The 22,268-nt window shown below is 40.8% G+C and overlaps 1 protein-coding gene across 3 annotated transcripts; it reads left to right on the top strand.

The window, feature by feature from the left end:
• Positions 1–427: 427 nt before the first annotated feature.
• On the top strand, positions 428–20,915 carry snorc (secondary ossification center associated regulator of chondrocyte maturation). 3 transcript variants are annotated; one of them, XM_062976415.1, is made up of 4 exons: positions 467–612; positions 832–981; positions 17,463–17,642; positions 20,777–20,915. In XM_062976415.1, exons 2-4 carry the CDS (start codon positions 909–911, stop codon positions 20,884–20,886), a joined length of 363 nt encoding a protein of 120 aa, XP_062832485.1. In that variant the 5' UTR covers positions 467–612; positions 832–908; the 3' UTR covers positions 20,887–20,915. The 3 variants fall into 3 exon arrangements, with proteins under 3 accessions (XP_008104666.1, XP_062832485.1, XP_062832484.1); XM_062976414.1 differs by having other exon boundaries at positions 500–612; positions 784–981; XM_008106459.3 differs by lacking the exon at positions 832–981 and having other exon boundaries at positions 428–612.
• Positions 20,916–22,268: the final 1,353 nt, after the last annotated feature.

The raw sequence follows: 22,268 nt of genomic DNA, 5'->3' as shown, positions 1-22,268 counted from the left end.
ATGAGATCACAGGTTAATTGGGCACCAACAACTATTAGCACAGATGTTTATGCAAGAGCGTATGTTCTGCTTTAATTTTAATTGTGTTTGGGCATTGAATTATATGTTTCTCAGAGCACTAAAAATCTCAAGCCTTGAAACTGCCAGCCTTTTATATGATACTTTCCGAGATTCCTTCAGACTGAAAAAAAAAATGCTGATGTTTCCCCTCATTTCTCAGTAAAGGGGAAACAAGTTTTAAAAAACCCAAGCAAAACATATGCCAAACGTAATTTAAATCTGCATCTCAGAGGAAAGTTAATAAACTGGGATATGAATATCTGTTGTTTTCTGCACTGATAATGTGTTTCTGTTCCGACACCTCAACTCGAAAGGTTCTGTGGTCGTTATTTCCCTCAATTATATATAGTCTGAAGGTGGCCGTTGCATGCTCACAGGATGTATGGCTCAGCCTGTCCAAATATATGCCTACTTTGGGTTTAGCCTTTTTAAATGAATGCTGTTATTCACTCCTGTCCTGAGCAAAGGGGTGAGGTTAGATGTGTGCTCCGGTTGTTAGAAACCTGGTGAAGTCCTTGGCGCCTTTGGGGTTTTGCAGCCAAGTGCCAGAAGGTGTGTGTCTTGCTGTGGCCGGGAGGATTGGCTTTCAAGGGCCAACGGTAGATTTTCAGAGGGATGGGGGGCATAAGACAAAATTGGAAGAGGGTGGAGTTGCTTTCTGGCAGGAGGTCGTCAATCTGTCTGGGTCGATGAATGATACTGTGTGTGTGTGTGTGTTTGTAGATGCGTCTGAAAGGATTTGAGGGCTGACTGGACAACATTTTCATTTAGCCTCAGAAAGCTGCTTCTTGTTAAGGCTTCCGAGAGTTTGAGCATTTCCAGAGGCCATCTCACTTCTTGCAGGAGCAATGCCCCACAGCAAGGTCCTTCGTCTCATCCTGCTGACACTGACTGGAGTCCTGGTACCTCTTGTGAAAACTGGTACGTTGGATTTCTTCTCTCTTGTCACCATTTCAGCTAGACCACTTACCCTTTCTTACCTGCTTCTCTCTGTTTCTTCTCCATCCCCACTTCTTTTCCCAGCAAAGAGGGGAATTTTGCATGTTGATAGCCATTTCTTGAGGAAGTCCCTGAGAGAGAAATGGAAGCAAGGACACTTTTGTTGCTTTCAGTGAGAAAATCACAGAGCTTTATTTCAGCGAGTTTGTGTTCACGTGGGAACCATGGTGCCTGGGAGATTTGAAGAAGAGGCTATCGTCTTTAAATCACAACTGTGTTCAACGTTATGCAACTATCCAATTCTGCAATTTACCATTATCTGTAGAATTTAGTGTTATGAAATCATAGCTTTTTATGGGTTTTAGTGTGAAATTAGTACAAAATAAGCATGCAAGCAATCCTTGGAGAAATCTCAGAAACCAAGTAGGGCCTGAGTAAGAGTCGTAGTGGCCCAGTGTCAGGCTTTCAGTGTCTTTTCTAGGTCTTTCTCCAGTCTCTTGATTTATAGACAAGATTTCACCAAAACAAGAAGGCTGATGATAAAAAGCTTTAATTGCATGATATATAGATGGCAGGACTTGATTTTTATTTGTGCTAAATATAAAGTATTACGTTGCAAATTCTGATTTTTTTTCTTTCCAAAGCACAAAATATTTTGTTAGCTGCCTTTAAGTCTGCGAATGATGGCAGCCCTATGATTGAGACCTCCAAGTCATCCTGTTATCAATAGCTCTGATCAGGTCTTGCAGATTCAGGGCTTTAGCTTCCTTGATTGAGTCTATCCATCTGGAATGAGGTTTCCATCTTTTCCTACTGCCTTCTACCTCACTGGGAAGTATTTATATTTTCTATTGCATCATGTCTTCTTATGATGTGTCCAAAGTATGGTCATCTTGGCTTCTAGGGAGAGTTCAGGCTTGATTTGCTCTGGCATTATTGGTTTCTACTGGCAATCTATAGAACTTGTCTGCAGCACCACATCTCAAATGAATTTATTTTCTTCCTATCAGTTTTCTTCACTGTCCAGATTTCACAACTATTAATAGAAATTGAAAATACAATGCCACAGGTAATCCTAACTTTACTATTCAGTTATGTAATAATAATAATAAAACAACAACAACTGCAGCAACAACTTTTATTTTTGTACCCTGCCTTCATCTCCCCGAAGCAACTTGAGATGGCTTTCATATGGCACAAGGTGCCTAAAATAACGCATAAAATAAACACACAGTACAATAAAAAATAAAACCACTAGTATATAAAGGTATATATATATGTACCTTTGCAATACACATTTTTTCTTGTTCCTACATAGCTGCCCTTCCAAATCTTAGTTTTTTTCTGATGTCTTGGCTGCAGTCTCCATTCTGTTTAATAGTTGAGCAAGATATGGAACATCTATTTCAATGTCCTCATAATCTGTGCTTATTACTTGTTTTTTCTTAATGTTCAACTGTAAAACTGCCTTTGTACTTTTTCCCCTTGACTCTCTTCAGTAGTCATTCTATTCTTTGGTAATTTCTACTGATAATGTGGTATTTGCATATCTTAATTACTGATATTACTTCCTTCAGTTTATGCATGCATATATATTGATATAAATTTAAGATATATCAGTCTAATCCAATTTATATACACTTCCTCCAAAGTGTACACATGACTAAACTATAAGAAGTGGATTTCAAATCGTCTTATGATACGTTTTGGGCTAATCAGTTTATTTCTAGAATCACTAACTAGCAGGCTCTTTAGACAAGTCTATTTGCTCAGCAGTATTCATGGTAAATTACAAGTAAAAGGAGAATTCGCTGCTGGGGAAATGGTTAGATAAACATATGATTTTAAAGTTGGAGTTTCAAAATAAACTATGATTGCACCCCCAACTTCCTTTAAAACCTTTAGCTTGAATCCAGAGTATATTAGTTGAACTTGGTTTCTAACTGTTGAACCTAACTTCAACTAGAGCTGGATCAATCTCCTTGAGGGATAGTTCTAAAAATATAGACTCATGCATTGAGCACATTGTTTGTCAGTTAGGAAAACCTGTGGTTGTATGAGAATAAATGTTTTATATATCTTTTCTTCTCAAAATGTGCCTGTTTCTCACTTTGGGGAAATAAATAAATAAATAAATAATAACAACAACAATGTTTGGCATATGTTTGTGGTTTTTAAAACTTGTTTCCCCTTTACTGAGAAATGAGGGGAAACATCAGCATTTTTTTTTCATTCTGAAGGAATCTCAGAAAGTATAATTTAAAAGGCTGGCGACTTCAAAGCTTGAGATTTTTTGTGCTCTGAGAAACATGTAATTCAATGTCCAAACACAATTGAAAATAATGCAGAGCATTAATTTTAAACATATAATTCAATGTCCAAACACAATTAAAATTAAAGCAGAATTATTATACTTATTTATGCCTCACTTTATTTCCCCAAAGGGGACTCAAAGTGGCTATGGCACCTAACTGGATTATATCAGTGATTGAAGATTGCCACTGGACTATACCCTCTTTTCTTCTTGCTGTTTCTTTTTCTGTTTTAAGAGGCATTTTGGGAAGAAATTACTAATAATGTGCTTTGAAGGCTCTGTGCCAGTTCTGTAGTGGAAACTAGTTTCTTGCCATTATAAATATATATGGGACTAGAATATTGAGAATTTAGTACTATATTGAGCAGTTAGCACTATATCTACCCTATCCCTTGTACATTAGGATTCAAAGCACTAGTGATATTAAGCTGCTCAAACTATGTTTTGAAAACATTTGTTTCAGTAGACTGTCCAGTACATTGCATTCGTAGTTATTGACTATTTCACTGATAAACAACATAATGGTGATGAGCTCCATCCTTTCATTTATTTATCTAGTAAGAAGGACTCAGCAAGTGCTAGAAACTGTTTTCATCTTTAAGAAGGAACTTTACAGGTGAAAGAAGGAATATTTTAAAACTAAGAGTATACTATTCAGTTGTAAAACAAAATATCCAGATAATTTTTTAAAAATGCAATATAATTTAATGCGAATTGATAAATGCATATAATCAAAATACTCAAAATGATGTCAAATTAGAAAAGCTTTGAAAAACAAAAAGCTTTTAACTAAGATTTTTAAATAATGAGGGATGAAACAATCCAAAATATGCAGGGAGACAATGCCAAACGCATTGAGTAAAAAAGAACAAAACTCAATCAAGGAAGAGGTTATGTGTTGTACTATGTTAATTGCATTGATTTTCCGTATTTGAAGTTGTCAAGAAGTTGAATTAGCATCACTTGATACAGTATGACCCCCGTTCATGGATATGCAAAACCATAGGTAATAGCATACCGCATTGCAATGAAGGACTTGCTCCATTGAGGCACACTGGAATTCCTAGAAAATGCCCAGAAAAGCCATATTTGTCAGAAATTGAGAAATATAACTACAAGTACCAGTCCCATGAATATGAGGACGATATTTTATTAGCAAATTGAAATGTCAATTATCAATAGCAATAACAAGGAGTCGGCAGTAGTGGTACAATTCTCTTTGAAACTAGATTTCACGAATGCCATTTTGTTATCAAGTAGAATTCATCTTTTTAAAGCTTTGTGTTTAGAATCATGACTCTCCAAAGAGATTATTTAATTTCTCCTTATGCCATCTCAGCATGGTATACACTCTCTTTCTCACAGATGCATCCTGCAAAAACTATGTGTGGTAAATTGCATTGGATTAGTTCACATATACAAGCTCATTATATCATTCACCACTTTACTTACCAAGAATTTGTAAACAGACTCGGGTGGCAAAATCTGTTTGAAAGGGTATTAAATTTCTAAGATTGGTTGTGCTATGCCTCATTCCTCTTTTGTTTTAGTATTACATTTGTACTGAGGTTGACATTCATTCACAAACTCGCTTCTGTGTTCTTGAGCTAGTGATAACCTGCCTTGTGAATGTGTTACAGAACTTGGATTCAAATCTTGGTCCAACACTCAACACATTATACATTAGATTTCCTTGCTGGTTCTGTCTTAATTTTTTTTTCATGTCAAGAGTGACTTAAGCAACTGCAAGTTGCTTCTGGTGTGAGAGAACTGGCTGTCTGCAAGGATATTGCCCAGGTGACACCAGGATGTTTGATGTTTTACTATCCTTGTGGGAGGCTTGTCTCATGTCCCCCTCATGGGGAGCTAGAGCTGACAGACGGGAGCTCACCCCACTCCCTGGATTCAAACCACCGATCTTTCGATCAGCAGTCCTGCCAGCACAAGGGTTTAACCCATTGCACCAACAGGGGCTCCTCTGCCTTAGTGATACAAATAGAATAAAAACAGGTGGCCAGGGAATCCAACGAAACCCAAATGTATGTTTGCTTTATTACTGGCCAGTGTGCTATAGACCAAAAACTAAACCAATACTAAAACTGTGTCACACCCACAAGTAAAAAGAACAAAACCAAAAATTATGAAGGAGGTTCATTGTTGTTTTCATTTTATTTGCTATTCTTGACCTACCTGGCAGAAAGGAATTGCTTGCTAGGCGAGGAAAGGGGGCACCGCCAGTCTCCAGGTATGCCTAGATACATACAGCATCCTGGCCTTTTTGTAAACAAGTTTATTTAACATTCAGTACAACTGTGGTGCTCTGTACAGGCCCATGTTTGAGCCCACATCACCACAGACTTCCCTTTGTGCCTCGGAAGAATGGCTTCTTTCATCCACAGACTGGCCACATGCCCATGGTGGCTACCTGAGTCCGGACAGCCCACTCTTGGTCTCCAAATACATTTTGGGTCCCTGGTTTTCTATGTCAGCGCCTCTGGCTGTCCACAGAAGAGCCCTCTAAAGTGAGCGCGGAGAGACTGATCTCAGCCCAAAAACATTAACAATGTTTTACATCTTCAGTAGCTGAGAACCAGCCAAGGGCTTGGCCCTTGATCCCCTTTGCCTTACAAAATACATACACAGAGCAGTTGGATACCCAAAACCTCAATTTTTCTGCAAACAGAAATGAAAGCAACTGAATCAACTGTCTGTGCAGATGTTTCTTCAGCGCACACAAGCTTCAAACATAGAATGAACCAGTGTTAGATTAACGGACTTTCTGCTACAGAGAAAAAGAGATGGCCAGATCTTATTCTGGAGCATGTGACCCAAGGCTGAAATTTTAATATTGCAGCCAGCATGAAGAACTGAAGGCTCCGTTCCACATAAATATGAATGGGTTTGAATATCAGCAACAGGACCATAGCCAGAAAAAAAAAATGGGGGGGGGGGGGGGGAAGGTTGATTTTTTTTTAGCGAATCATGAAGAGTAGTTCCATAACGCAAAATAATTTAGAAATCAGGCTCCGTGGATTAACTTCAGTGGACACTCAAGACAGATAAACTTAAGTGGACACTCATGGGGATTTGGTTAATCAGTTAAAATTCATAAACCAGGTTTAAAAAAAAACCTGAAAAATTTGGGGTGGGCGGTTGAACCCCTACTCCCCTCCCCCCCCCCCCCCCCCCCCCCCCGGCTACAGCCCTGATCGGCAGAGTATCATATTAAACCTTCAGATCTTACCTGCATAGCTAAGATTAGGAAGAAAAGCTCACAGGACCAAAATCTATACTATACCTGCGTATTCAAACTAGTAAAGGTAAAGGTTTCCCCTGACGTTAACTCCAGTCATGTCTGACTCTGGGGGTTGGTGCTCATCTCCATTTCTAAGCCGAAGAGCCAGCGTTGTCCGTAGACACCTCCAAGGTCATGTGCCTGGCATGACTGCATGGAGCGCCGTTACCTTCCCACCGGAGCAGTACCTATTGAGCTACTCACATTGGCATGTTTTCGAACTGCTAGGTTGGCAGAAACTGGAGCTAATAGCGGGCGCTCACTCCGCTCCCGGGATTTGAACCTGGGACCTTTCGGTCTGCAAGTTCAGCAGCTCACTGCTTTAACACACTTCACCACCGGGGTTCCCTATTCAAACTAGGTAACCATTTATTATAATCAACTTCAGAGCCAACCTTAAGAAATGAGGCTACAAAGTGGAGTCCACGACATGCGAGTGTGAAGAAGAGCAAACCACAGACTACTTACTACAATGCAGCCTGAGCCCTGCCATATGCACAATGGAGGACCTTCTCACAGTGACACCAGTGGCACTCCAAGTGGCCAGCTACTGGTCAAAGGACATTTAGTATAATGCCAAGTTGTTGTTGTTTTAAACTTTGTTTCTGTTTTCCAATACATTACAACTTGTACCCTCGGTTCGATTCTGACATAATAAATAAATAAATATCAACTTTGTCCCCATTTCTGTAATATCTAGTAATGCCTGATGATATAGATATGAAAAGACATTCTTCACCTAATAAGGACTGCTGTGATAGATATTGTGAGGTTTGAGTGTCCTGCATATTTAAGTCATCCAAAGTTTGTCCTATATTGGGAAAATAGCTCTAACTAAAAGAGCCGCTTCTAGGAATAGGTATACATATCAAAAGCATTTCAGTAGTTAAAAATTTTGTCTCTTGGATAATGTCAATAGATGATGAAGAGAAAGCTACTTCTACCATTAGTCAGAGAGGACCACTGACAGGAGATGCCAGGTCAACAATCGTAGTCAAGCTGCTATTCCTCCAGAGGCACTTCTCTTTTGGAGGAAAGGCTGTATTGTATCACATTTCTGGAAGGCAGCCTCATCCTTTAAACTGTGGCTTTATATATATGGAAGATACTCTTATCCCACTGAATTAAGATTGAACTGGCAGCCCAATTTCAGAAATAGCTTTTGGAGACCATCTTGACCGTCCTGACTTTACCTCAGGCAGAAAAGTAGCTTTGACTGGCCCTGGTTGAAAGGAGAGGGAGCTGCCAAGTTAGGATTAGAGTCAGGCTTTATTGCTGGAGAAAGGGTGATGCTGAGGTGATACCACAGGAATATTCCTTGCAATCAGTTCTGAGCTTTCCCAGTGCTCCCCAATTACAGGTTTTCCCAAAAATATTTGTAGCTGCATAGCAAGGGGCAGGCAATCTGTGTAACATGGATGCCTAGCCCACATTAATATCTGCAAATTTTGTATGTGGTAATGTGTTTCTTCTATGAGGTGGCATTTCCAGTTTCTGTCTCTGCTAATCTACATGTTAAGATACTTGGGCTGCATCCTTTTTTATCCCAATTCAAAGAACAAATATCTAATGATTCACTGGGTTGCTGTGAGTTTTCTGGGCTGTATGGCCATGTTCCAGAGTGTTGTTCTTTATTTACTGTCCTGATTTCAGCCATAGCAGAGCACTTGATGAACCAACCTGGACACAGAATATTATTTGAGAACACAGAAATGCTGGGCCACCATGTCAGACTACACAGAGAAGCCTTGGAAATCTGCAGGCATGTAGACAATTTCAACAGAAAGAAGGAAAACATGAAAATGAACAAAATCTGGCTATCAGTATTAAAATATGCTCTAAAATCTAGACAGTAAATTAAGAACACCACTCAGAAAACAGGGGAATTCCAGACAGGAAACAATCAGGGCCAGCTAACAACTCCCAATAAAGGTATCCCTCAGGCAGGACGTAGCCAGGCTTTGAATCTGCAAGGTTATTCAGTTCTAATCAAGGTGATCAATTGCAACAGTCACACTTACCTCAAACAGAGAAGAGTTCTTTTTCTCATCCTGGACTTTACACAGATATATAAACCCCACTTTCCTAGTTTCCAACAGACCTCATAACCTCTGAGGACGCCTGCCATAGATATGGGTGAAACGTCAGGAGAGAATGCTTTTGGAATATGGCCATACAGATCGGAAAACTCACAACAATCCAGGGATTCCGGTCAGAAAGCCTTTGACAACACATCTAATGATTCAGTTGTGTGTCGTGTTATTTGACAGTGAACGTTATGTCCTAAGAGCAATTATGGGGGCAAAGATCCTTTGAAAATGTGCCTTGCATGACCGTTTTAACATTTACCTTTTGTATATGGGATATTACAATACAAGGAGATGGCTTCAATTAAACCTCCAAACACTTATAAATACCATTATCTCCTTGTCTCCCCTTCCTCTCTCCTTTTCTCCATTTATATCCTTCTCCCCTCTCCCCATAGGTAATTTAATATATATATATATATATATATATATATATATATATATATATATATTATATTATATATTATATATATATATATATAGCAAAATAACACAAACCAATAAATCTTTGCACTTCCATCAGTGTTACCAGGTGAGGAATTTCCTCGCATCTCAGATTTTAGGGAGAACCCTGAGACCTAAGCATAACTAGAGCTGATGTCACAGGAAACAGCTCTTGGTGATGCCATTAAGCACCTAAGTTAAGATCAACAACAGTTGCTCAGAGCATGTCGATCAAAAATAATCACACCATCTAGCAAATGAGAAAGCATTTTTGGGTTCCAAATAAACACTGCAGTGAATAGAAAAAATACAAACTTTCCACATCTCTGTCTTTAACATTTTTGTGAGCAGGACTTTTGAAAAACATGGAAGTGGCCTAATGAATAATACTATATTTGATGAGAAGAAGACACCAGTCAGGAATTGTGAGGATGTGGCTCCGGGCATTTCACACCTGAGATCTCCAGTGGAAGGTCTTGTTTGGTGCATTTTTCTTTAGCATATGTTCCTAAAGCCACTGGTTCTCAAAATGGTGTGTACTGGACCAACATATGTGATATTGGTGTCTTATGTGATGTCTTTAAAACATCAAATTTAAGTAGATTCTGGGTCTTTGAATATTGACTATCCCCACTGAGGAGACATGCACAGAACACTGTGAACAGCAAAATCAGTCTGGGGAAAAACTGAAAACCGAAAATTTCTTGCCTGCAAATATTTGAGCAACAGTGGTGAGAGCTTCATTTTTGAGCTTGACAGCTGAAAAAGCCAGCCTCTCTGCACCATATAGCAGGAATCTAAAAACATAGATTTGATACTTCAGCATTTTCATCTTAATAATTACCTTGGCAGCTTTCCAGAAAGTTCTTCAAAAGTCTGCCAAAAGTAGCATCTGCTTTCCAAATATTGAGCTTGTAGCTCAATTTAACAACTGAATGACCAATCGCTTTTATAGGAGAGGTCATAGAATAACTGTATATATTGTATATGTTGACTTTCTGTATAAGGTTTCAGGGCCAAAACTATGGATTTTCACATGACCTCGGATAAGTTGAGGGCCATTCCTTGGAGAAGAGAAAACACCGAAGTCACCACTGCCATTTCCCTGCTCCAGCATTTAACCCTACTGTCCTTTATGAAGACCTTGAGCCAGTGATCAATATAATCCTGTGCCATCAGCCCTGACTAGTTAGCCCTGATCCTTCCAAAATCCAAAATAAGGCAAAGGACAATATAATCCTATGCCATTAGTCTTGACTGACTCACCCTGCTCCTTCCAACTGCTAGGTTGGCAAGAGCTGGGGCTAACAGCGGGCGCTAACTCTGCTCCCTGGATTCGAACCTGCAACCTTTTGGTCCACAAATTCAGCAGCTCAGTGCTTTAACACGCTGCTCCATTGGTGGCTCCATAGTTAATGGTATCTACTGGCCAGATTCCATTAACTTTTGGGCACAGCTATATGGCCAGATGGTTATCTCATTGCTATTAGAAAGCTTTGAATGCCCTGTTCCATCTTTTCAGCTTGGTGTGACATTTCCAGCGGTTTCGACAGAGCCCTGCAGAATGTCTCCTGTTCTTGCGAGGGCCTCTGCTTCATCCCACCTGAACAAAATAAGCATTGATCACTGCCTTCTGGGTCCAGCCCACATATAAACAGTAGCAGCTTTTTTAGTTGCTGCAGAGTCCGTTTGGGGGGGAAAAAACAGGACATGAACTGCGACTTCAAAGAAAATGTTGTTTTCTTGGAATCTCACCTGAGAAGGCAACAGAGGGGCACCGTCGGGGGAAGTTCTGGGTTCCTGTCTGCTCAGGTTCTGAGGCTGTGAGCCCTTCCTATACTCTTCTGCTGGCAGGAAAAGCCTGTTTTTGGGAATAAGAAGCTAACAGTGTGGGCAGGGAAAAGATTGCCAATGCAGAAGCTCCATTAATCCTGCAACTGTACTCTGTGCTCGCCACCTTCTCGGGACAGTTGGTTGTTCAAAATCTCGCAGTGTTGTTGTTTTCCAGGCTGTAAATTGAGGCAGATGTTCTAAAAGCACACATACAGATAGATCATTTTACATGTCCAGCATCTAACAGATGACAAGCAATGTTGCCAGACTGAATTTGAGACAGGGCTCCTGTAACGTTAATCCTCAAGGAGTTTAGCCACAAGAACAGAGCTGGGCACTCCTCCACAGCCCCTTCCCATTTAACTACTGTTTTGGAAAGGAATAGCTCCAAATGAAAGTTGGGCTTGGAAGGTAAGGGGAGACAGATAGCTTTGTCTCGCTTGACTGAAATTTATGATAGTAAAAGGTAAAGGTTTTCCCCTAACATTAAGTCTAGATGTGTCCGACTCTGGGGGTTGGTCGTGTTGTGTCCGACTCATTTCCATTTCCAAGCCGAAGAGCCGGTGTTGTCCATAGATACCTCCAAGGTCATGTGGCTGGCATGACTGCATGGAGCGCCATTACCTTCCCACCGGAGTGGTACCTATTGATCTGCTCACATTTGCATGTTTTCGATTTATGATACCAGTTGCAAAATCTGTTTAAAGATCAAAGTATGGGAGCCCTGTCCTGGATCCTAATTACAAGTGGACTTTGCAAGGAAAGAAAAGGTTTCTCAATTCCTTTGAAGAGGCAATGAAAAATATGTCCAGAAGTCAATAGTAAATGACCATCTAGCCATCAACACTTCCCACATTTTAGTCTCCAAGGTTCCAAAAGACAAAGAACAAATTAAGCCTGAATGGACACCATAAACACTAAAGCAGGCATGGGCAGGCTTCAGCCCTCCAGGTGTTTAGGACTTCAACTCCCACAATTCCTAACAGCCTACTGGCCATGCCTGCATTAAAGGAACAGAGCAAGGCATTAGTTGGGAAAGTGAATCAAATAGAATGTGCTCTTAGACTATGAGATTTACATGATAAAACCTAAGACCAAGGATGATCTTATGACCAAGGATGATCTTCCACCTCATGATGATGTCATGGGGTAGAACTCGGTAACCGTATTAGACACTAAATAGGAAACATAATTGTTCACGACTTGTCATTCGAACACAAACACATGGACAACATCTTTCTATGGCTGAAAATTAGGTATATTTGCTATTTTTGCAAAATGCAGCTAACTGCAGGATTGATGCAATGTTTTAAATGCCTTAATGTTAAATGTTTTAATGTTTTATGGTATGCCTGATGATTTATATAGTTTTAATTAGCTTGTTAATGGTTTATGCATTGATTTTAGACTTGTAATGCTTTCTTTTATATGGTTGCGAGACACTGAATTTTTGCCACTTACTACTGTATTTCCTCGAAAATAAGACATCCCCTGAAAATAAGGCCTAGTAGAGGTTTTGGTGACTTGCCAAATATAAGACATCCCCTGAAAGTAAAACCTAGGAGGAGAGAGCTGCCGCCGCTGAGGAAGGCGCACTTAGGTTGTTAGGAATTGTGGGAGTTGAAATCCAAAATTTCCATAATACTTAGCTCTACTATTATGTGCCCTGTTCTGTTCTGGATGAGTCTGATCCTTTTCAAAAATCATTTGAGTATTGTACATTTTTCTCACCAGTTTTGCCATGTTTGTTTTTCCAATTAGACAACAACAGAAAAGCAAACAAAGTTCAGCACCTCAATTGCCCCAACTGTGCTCTGAGAGCTGGAACGTTGAGTAAGAAAAAATAATGGCCCTAGGCACTTGTGTTGCTGTGTGTTTGTTTTGCTATCCTCTTTTACATAATCTCTAGTACTGTTTTCTTTTTCCTGCGCTTTACAACTAGGCACTTTCGTCTGTGTTTCTTCTATTGGCTTTTCTGGTCCCCTCTTATTAAACATATTGAGAATGATGCATTTCCCTAATGAATATTCTGAGCAAGAAGCCCAAGAAGTGATTTCTCTTCCAGTGCCTCTTGTTTTGTAGTTTCTTCCTTTTCTTCCTTTATCCTTCTGACCTTTCTTTAAGGTTTTTTAAAATTGAAAAACAGTATCTCACAAAGGCATCCAAGTGGCAAACTGTACATTTTTTGCTGAGATAACTTGACAAAGCCTACTGTTGGCCCTCCACATTTGCGAGTTTGACTTTCGCGGATTTGATTATTCACGGATTTGTTTTAAATGTTTTCTTTAGGAATCCCTAAACCTTTCAGTGCAATCCAATGGAAGTTGGCCATAGAGTTATGCTGGCGAACGTAGAGATTCCTAGCATGATGTTCTCTCAGATAAAGAAAGCATTGCTTTCATTCATATTTTTTTCCCTTTCACAGGAGTCTTGCGCCTCTAACCTCAGCAAATGTAGAGGTCTGACTGTACATTAATTTCAAAAGTTTAATTATATTCATTATTTTGTTAAAATACAATGTAACATCATTTGGATGGCCTTATATGGTGCGGATTCATGAAAAATGCAACTTTAGCCTGTGGATTTCCAAGCTTGTCTTGCAGGTCATTTCCATCATGTGTGGGCCAGACATAATTTGCTCCCAGACCCTCATATTGGCTGCCAGTGTGTACAAAAATATGTACAGTATTTTAAAACATACCCAAAAGGTGCACCTATGAGGGATGTAAGTTAAAAAGAAAAGGGGGTAAATTTCACCCTATTAAAGGAAAACAAAAAGAAGATGACTGAACATGGATGTAGGGAAGAATCTGATGGATATGAGAGTTGGTAAATGTGGACACACCTCTGTATACACATGGCAAGCCATGTGGGGACATAACTGTGGGGACAAAAAGGAAGGAAGGAAGGAAGGAAGGAAGGAAGGAAGGAAGGAAGGAAGGAAGGAAGGAGGGAAGGAAGGAGGGAAGGGATGAAGTAACTTTCTGAAAGGATAATGATTTAAGCATACCACTAGATCAGAGTTTCTCAACCTGAGGGTCGGGACCCCTGGAGGGGTCCTCAGAGGGGTGTCAGTGCAAGATCAGGGGGGTCACCAAAGACCACCAGAAAACACATATTTATGATGGTGTTGTCGACCGCACTTTAGGGGATCGGGCCCTTAAGGAGAGTCCCGATCCGGTCCTGAGAGAACGGACCTTGGCGGAGCCAATAGGAAAATATGAGCCGCAATACAACCTGAAGCCGAAATGAAGAAGGTCCGCCAAAGTTGAAGGAAAATCCGCCAAGGAGTCTTTATTGAGCGATTCAGCTGAAAAGGACTCTAGTAGTGATCATTCAGTCTACTAGGGTAGCACATAACCAAAATAAAGCCATATTTATACAAAGTTTCAGTCTGACAGCCCTTTGAATTTTCCGCCCCACTCCCCCGCCCATCTGATCGCTGGTAGGCTAGAAGGTTGAACGAGGCGGGCTTTCGTTTCCCGCCTTGCTCTGTTGGCCCAATAGGGAGCTGCTTTTTGTCCCCACTCGAGCCAATCAGGGAGGAGAAGGCGGGAGTTATTGAAACAATGAAGTGACTGGGCAGGAAAGATCGGATTAATTCCTGCCCGGCCGATTTCTAAAGGGATTAATGACAGCAATCAAGGGTTCCTGTCACGTATACAGATTTCAGATATGCCTTGGGGTGTCAGGGGGGGAGGTAGTGATGGGTGGTGATGAGCCATAATTGACAGGCTCTGCAGGGCGCCTTCCTGAGGAGATATGACAATGTTTGCCTTGGGGGCGAATCACCTTTAGGTCAATACTCCGAATTCGGTGACTCAAGCCCTATATTGTCCATGCAATCTGGATTTGATTGGGTTAAGCGGTGGCGGATTATCCTTTTGTTTTTGGGACGGGAAGCCTGGGTCATAGGATCTGGGGTTCAGGTTGAGTTCAAAATATTTCCTATTTGATTTCATGATTTGACAATTATATGAAATAAAATGAAAAATAAAATAAAGTTGGAATATAAACCCTGCTGGGGAGAATACATATTTTCCGGGGATCCCAAAGAGTACAAATACATATAGGCAGATAGATAGATTTCAAGGAAATAAGGGAGAATCCATAAAGGTGGGTTACATTGCATAAAGGGGAATCATGAATGATATAAACAATTGAAAACATTTGATAAGAACGAAATTCACAACATCTGGGGAACCCAATATGGAAATTCATAAAAGTGGAGTTTTAGCAGCATGATTTCACAATTCATGAAGTTAGCCCAACGATTAGAAATTCATACAACAGTGATTCATGAGGGTGTCCAGGTACATAGAATATGAAAATTCACGGATACATTGGGAAAAGAGTTCATCTGTGGTGGAAGGAATTCATAGAAATAGCATGGGGAAGAGGTACATGTGGGTTGCAGTCTTTGGAAATATAGGATTTCATAAGTTCAGGGGTAGGTCTGGGAAGAGTGTCCCTCTCATTCATAAAATTATGAAGGTATGAATGAAACGTGGAGGGCGCCCGTCCAGGCACCCTCCTGGCAGCTGTAGAGAGGGTGAAGGTCCTTGGAGAACTATGTCTCCCCAGCGGGAGAGTGATCCCCCATCCACAGTTCACAGAAAGGGACCAGTGATCTCTTAAAACCATCCCGCGGGTCGCGGGGAGAGGAAAGTCCGGGATAAGGCTGGAAGAGAGCAGTCTGGCTTGAAAAGAGCAATCGGTTCCGTTTGACAGTCAGCTGATGAGGTGCCGAGAACTGGACCGATTTTGGTTCCGCTGGTGGTCCTTGAGTCAGGAGCCTTAGAAAGGGTTAGGACTAAAAGAAGAGCGTGCTAGGGGTAATTTTGATAAAGATATGAGCCAATTTGTATCGTCCGCCGTATTAATATATGGCGGAGGAGCCTCAGCCAGAGTTAAAAGGACGGACGGGTTAGAGAGAGAGAGAGAGAGATTGCGTGCAAAAGAAGGAGTCAGGGAAAGACACAAAATAACCAGGTAGAGAGTGTTACTGTTAAAAATGAATGCTACTTTTATTGGGGGATTTGTTACATAGTTCAGGGAAGGGGAAAGTGAAGAAAAAAAGATCTTTTAACAATAGTCTGCTGCGGTCCCGCTCCGTTCCTTAGGTGATGGATCTGCGGAACTCTCCGCTGCGGGTTCAAATCAATTTGAAAGCTGGCGCCTCGGTCATCAATGGTCTTAGAAACCTCTTTGGCAGAGAAGGCTGAAGATCTCTCAGCCAGTCCTTCTCTTCCTTTCTGGAAACAGATGGCGAATCTTCACACCAAAAGCTCTCCTCCTGCTGTGATTGGCTGGCCTTTCTACTGGCTTCTCAGCCAAGGGAAGGGTTGTTTCCGGGACTCCATACGGGGAGGGGAGAGCAAGTTTGCTCAGATCATGGCAGCGTGGTGCACATGTGTGGGCAAGGGAGAGCATGTGAGGCTGGAGGGAAGCTCGTGCCAGCAAGTCCCTTCAAGGCAGGGGGGAAAGCGCCCACACAACATGGGACTGAGAGTGGCCCACCAGTATCAAGAGAAGGAGCAGCAGCTTAGGTAATTTGTAACACTATTTATTATTTTTAAAAAATCAGTATTTCCTTTTGTTTTTTTATTAATGCTTGCATTAGAAAATGCATAAGGACGTGGATGAACTACAGTGCCCAAAATTGTGGGTCAATCCTCCCCAGATCCCACTAGTATTCACACCTGGCCTGTTGGATCTGTGTGTCCAGTTTACTTCCGATCCATCATCAGTGGGGGTCATAGGGTTCTCTGGATGCAGGAGAACTACAATTACCATCATGTTGGGTCAGTTCACCCCCCCCGCCCCCGCCCCCTGCAAACTCCACCAGTAAGGTTTATCATATTGGGTATTTATGCCAAGTTTGGTCCAGATCCATCAGTTGGGTACACATTGCTCTGTTAATGTGGGTGAACTGTAACTCCTAATCCCCTCGAAACCCCACCAGTATTTAAAGTTTGGCATGTTGGGTATGTGTAGCAAGTTTACAAGTTCCATCACCAGTTTGGTACAGAGTACTCTGTAGGTGAACTACAACTCCCAGAATTCAAAAATCGCCCCCCAAATCTCACCAGTATTCAAATTTGGGCGTGTCGGGTATTTGTGCCAAATTTGGTTCAGTGAATGAAAATACATCCTGCATATCAGGTATTTACATTATGATTCATAACAGTAGCAAAATTATAGTTATAAAGTAGCAATGAAAATAATTTTATGGTTTACATCAGCAACTGTATTAAGGCTCCCTGCATTACGAAGGTTGAAAACCACTGCTGTAGATTTCAGATTTACTGTGGAATGTCTGAAGAGCTCTTAAGACATTGTCCTGAAGAGGGCAGTGCTCCCTGTTCTTTGCTGTCTGTTCTGTTGCTGCCTGGATAGAAAATGTAACTGCAACTTTAGTGGAAAGGTGGTGGGAGCCTTGGCCTGGGTGGCCAAAAGACTAACTAGGCATTTTTGCTTGTTCCTACAGAATATCCCCAAGGACCTTTCCCAACGCTGTGGAATGATCCCCCGGAGCTGCCGTCAGGTGGAGGTCCCTTGGAAACCACCCCCAGCCCTCGCTTCTCAGATTCTCCAGGATTCCCACCTTATACTTCTGATTATGAGCCAGAGGACACAACCCACCTCCACCAGCTGGATAACGGGAATGGTACATGAGCTTGCCAAGAGCACTGCTCTCTTTTTCTCTTTTCTGCTGCCATTTTAATGGACTGAGTTGCAGTGGGGATACTTGTTGGGTTCTTGTCACTTTCAATGCAGCTATACAGATGTGGGGGACACAGATCATAGCATCATAAGCATATACCTCACAAGGGAGAACCATACTAAATTCTATGATTGTTTTTCCAATTCCCACCAGCTTATCTTATAGACCAGTGCTATCCAGAATGGTGGTCAGTGAGCCAGTGCTAGTCCCTGAATCATTGGCTGCCAATCACCAAAGTGTTATCCAAGAAGAAAGAAAGTCTTCTAGTATAGTTAGTGTTAACTATGGTTTAGCAAAAATAAATATTACCTTTGATCTGATGTTGGCTTGTTTCTGTAAACATAGTTAATATTAAATTGGACATAAAAAGTAATCAAGGTGAGTAAAGAATTAGTTATACAAATCAATGCATGTAGCCATATTTTAGCATTACATGAAAATGAGGTCACTGTGATCAGAAATATGTGCCACTCAGACTGCTTTGATCTTGCAAGTATGAGCACCCTGTTCATAGAATCGTAGAGTTGAAAGAGACCGCCTGGGCCATCGCATCCAACCCCCTGCTGTGCAGGAAAAACATATTCAAAGCACCCCCAGCAGATGGCCATCCAGTCTCTATTTAAAAGCCTCCAAGGAAGGACCTTCTACCGCACTCCGAGGCAGAGAGTTCCACTGCTGAACAGCTCTTACAGCAAGGATGTTCTTCCTAATGTTCAGCTGACATCTCCTTTGCTGTCATTTGAACTCATTGCTCCAGGTCCTACGACTTCTTCACATGAATCATTTTTGCTTTCCTTTACGGCAAGGATGAGGCCTGCCATGCACCATCACACAACACATCAGGCCCCACCTACTTTCCTCCCAATTTGGAAGAAGCCCGGAAAGGCACTTCCTCCCCCACTATGGGGAGGAAAATGTATTTTGGGTAGCTCCATTGGAACTACCCACACTTTCCTCCCATTTCCCCATGTGATGGCAGAAAGGACGGTGGGGCAAAGCACATTGCTGCGTGTTGCTGCCCTTTCTGCAATCTGATGGTGAGAGGGAAACGGTGCCAAAGCACCCTCTCCTGTCCCCACTATGTGATGAGGCGAGGAGGGAGGGCATGCAAGGTGCTATGAGCCACCCCATGCCTTCCTTTTCACCAGCAATTGCCAGCGCAACAGCAGGTCCCAAAAGGGCCATGTTAAGAGGTCCCTAGAATCTAGGGCAGCAAAAAAAACTTGCTCCCTCCTCCTTATGACACCCTTTCACATATTTATATATGGTTATCATGTCTCCTTTCAACCTTCTCTTCTGCAGGTTAAACATACCCAGCTCTTTAAGATGTTTCTCGTAGGTATTCATGGTCTCCAGACCTTTGATCGTTTTAGTTGCCCTCCTCTGGACATGTTTCAGTTTGTCAATATCTCTTTTAAACTATGGTGCCCAGAATTGGACATATTATTCCAGGCGAAGTCTGACCAAAGCAAAATAGAGAGGCACCATGACTTTCCTTGATCTAGACCATGGTTCCCAACCTTTTTTTGACCAGGGACCACTTTGACCAAAAACCATCCTCCAACATTAGTACCAAAAGAATGATGAATCATTTTTAGTCAACTTTAAATTTGGTTTAGTTATTTAGGGTACTGACTCAGAAAATTGCTTTGGATAGACCACATCAGCTCTAGTTTCTGATACAGAAAATATGCCATCCAGTAGTTGCCATCTGCTTGCCCACAAAAAACTATATTTAATTATCTAGAGCTGATGTGATCTATCCAATGCAATTTTAAGAATCAGCACCCTAAATAACCCCAGTAAGAGACTTTAAAACGAAGACACCTAGAAAAAACTTTTTTTCTGCAGCTGTGTTATTATCCATAGTAGTAACGGTGAGGCTGCAGAACCATATTTAGTTCTTGTGGACCACTGGTGGTCCACAGACCACAAGTTGGGAACCACTGGTCTAGACACTATACTTCTTTTGATGCAGCTTAAAATCTCATTGGCTTTTTTAGCTGCTGCATCATACTGCTGGCTAACGTTCAATTTGTTGTCCACAAAGATCTTTTTCACATGGACTGTTGATGAGCCAGGCATCACCTAATTTGTATATTTGCATTATTGTTGAAATTCATGTTAGTTTTGGCCCAGCTCTCCAATCTGTTAAGGTCATTTTGAATTCTGATCCTGTTTTCTGGAGTATTAGCTATCCCTCCTAATTTGGTGTCATCTGCAAACTTGATAAGCATGCCCTCTAAACCTTCATCTAAGTCATTAGTTTCCTCTACCTCCTTGGTTCTACATTTTTAAAAAGAAGAGGAGTGGTTCCTTATCCCTGTGCCCTGACCTAGATTGGCCTTCCCGCTAAAAATAGTTGTCAACAACTGGCTCAAAGAATTTGACAGAAGGGTTTTATAGACAGTATTGCTTAAGTTGATCCAATACTGTTCAGTGATATTATCCTCCTGCAACTGCAGTTTTCAGCAGAGGTTTTTGCTGGAATGTATAATCCGACGTCACGCAAGCAGATTTTTTAATGTTGACTCCCTGTCTACAGTGCCTCATGAATATCGGGCTGCTCCAGAGAATTCTCCAGAGCACTGCTTCTTAAACTGTGGATCCTGACCCCAAGCTCAATGTTGGGATCACAAAAAAAATTGACAACAGTAAACGTTTTCTGAATGACACCTATTCTGCACGTTTTCTGAATGACACCTATCTGTGGACTCTGCAGAAAATGCTTTAGCTGTACTCCACAAAAACGAGAAATCAGCCAGTTTAGCAAGCCTTGCAAATTTTCAATAAATTAAATTTTTATACCTATTTTATATACCTATATACCTGGGCTCACGTAAAAAAATTATCAGGTGGAAAGGCGTCCCAAAGGGGAAAAGTTTAAGAAGTCCTGCTCTAGAGGAGCTATTGAAGGTATGCAAGGACGAATTACACCATTTGTATTGCATTAAAAGAAAAATTTAAGGAGAAGTTAAATACAACTCTCAATGCCTACCGCTATGTGAAAACTTTTCACCACCTTTGTCTTGTTTTCCTGAATCAATTTTCCCCCCGCCCCTCTTTATCACCTGCAGGGTCATTGGGTCCGGGAGCCATTGGTGCCATTGTGATTGCTGCTCTGCTGGGCACATCTGTGATTGTGGCCTTGATTGTCATCACCCTGAGAAAGTTTTCAGCTTCCTGAAATCAATAAAAAGTTATTTTTTCCTAATATACACTTGTCCAAGCTCCCTCCTTCTTCTCTGCTTGTATTTTCTATTTGTGAGAGATTAAAAGCAAGATCCTTTAGCACCTGTACTACTCAAACGCCATGGGAAATCCTGCTCTTTGAATGACTTGTGATTGGGGTTATTTTGCTTAGTGGTTTTTTTTTCGTGATAAAAGTGAAGATTGAGTATCCCTTATTCAAAATGCTTGGGATCAAAGGTGTTTATGTTTCTATTTCTTCCCAATTTGTTAATATATATATTGAGGTGGGCTCCAAGCCTAAACACAATATTAATTAATGTTTCGTATACACCTTATGCACATAACCTGAAGGTGGTGTTATATGTTTGTACATGAATCTAAGTTTACGTGCACTGAACCATTTGAGAGCAAAGGTGATACCGGCTCAGCCATCTATGCTGAAAATTTTGCAGTTTGGAACATTTTGGATTTTGGAATTCCACATTAAGGATGCTCAACCTGTTTCATGGTTATCCGTTGCACTAATGAACTTTTGGAAAGTACATATATACAGATTAAGAATCAACTCGACAAAATTTTTTTTGCCATATTCAACTGTGATTAAAATAGACAAGGAACACATACATATAGTGGAAGTAAGAAATATGTGCCCAACTCTGACATACAAGACTATAAAGTAAATAATTTTTAATTTTTTTGTCATTTCTTTAATGTTAGTAGCTGAATGACCATAATATCCTGCATTGATTTTCAGAAAACTCTTTTTAACGATTCTGTTTTGATTAAAATAAATTTCTTGTTATGTTTTTTAAATACTACCTTTGTTCAGGCTTATTTAAAAATACTTTGCGGAAGTGAAGGGGAGAGAGGTTAGAAAGTTACTAAATTAATGGAATTGTTTGTTATAAATATACAGTAAGGAGATGAGGGCAGCTTGTATTTTAACATCTCTCAGATGACAGAATTCAGTAGAAATAGTCTGAGCAGCATGTTGACTGAGCTAAATTAGCCTTTAGCCTTTGATAAATTATAGACAGTAAAAAAGGCAAGAGCTGTGTTGGTATTCTATATGGATCAAACTGTTATAAGTCTTTCTGTAGCACATCAGGCTTTTTTGAAGCTCTATATGCCTTTGTCTCAGTAATAAATGAGGATTAGTGAGAAAGAGAAAGTGGGTCTCTGATACATTAAGTGTTGACCTCCAAATCTATTCAGGCATTCCAGGAATAGCGGTGATAAGAGTGATTATATCATATTATGTATGATTTGACTCAAACATTGTGTTTCTTTCAATATCTGAAGAGGATCAAGCCCAGCTTTATCTTATTCCTCCTTGTAGACATTAAACTGAAGATAACTTCACACTGGAAATTCAAT

The sequence above is a fragment of the Anolis carolinensis genome, chromosome 3 (assembly GCF_035594765.1).
Source record: "Anolis carolinensis isolate JA03-04 chromosome 3, rAnoCar3.1.pri, whole genome shotgun sequence".
In the NCBI taxonomy this organism is placed as follows: Eukaryota; Metazoa; Chordata; class Lepidosauria; order Squamata; family Dactyloidae; genus Anolis; species Anolis carolinensis.
Note: the sequence above shows the minus strand (reverse complement) of the source record. Positions and strands in the feature narration are given on the sequence as shown.

What these genes read in the sequence shown, in the direction of transcription:
- snorc (XM_008106459.3), top strand. Translation starts at nt 540, where the DNA reads ATGTGTGCTCCGGTTGTTAGAAACCTGGTGAAGTCCTTGGCGCCTTTG. An exon ending in TTGCAGCCAAGTGCCAGAAG is followed by an intron (nt 613 to 17,462) that starts GTGTGTGTCTTG and finishes TTGTTCCTACAG; the next exon opens with AATATCCCCAAGGACCTTTC. An exon ending in CCAGCTGGATAACGGGAATG is followed by an intron (nt 17,643 to 20,776) that starts GTACATGAGCTT and finishes TATCACCTGCAG; the next exon opens with GGTCATTGGGTCCGGGAGCC.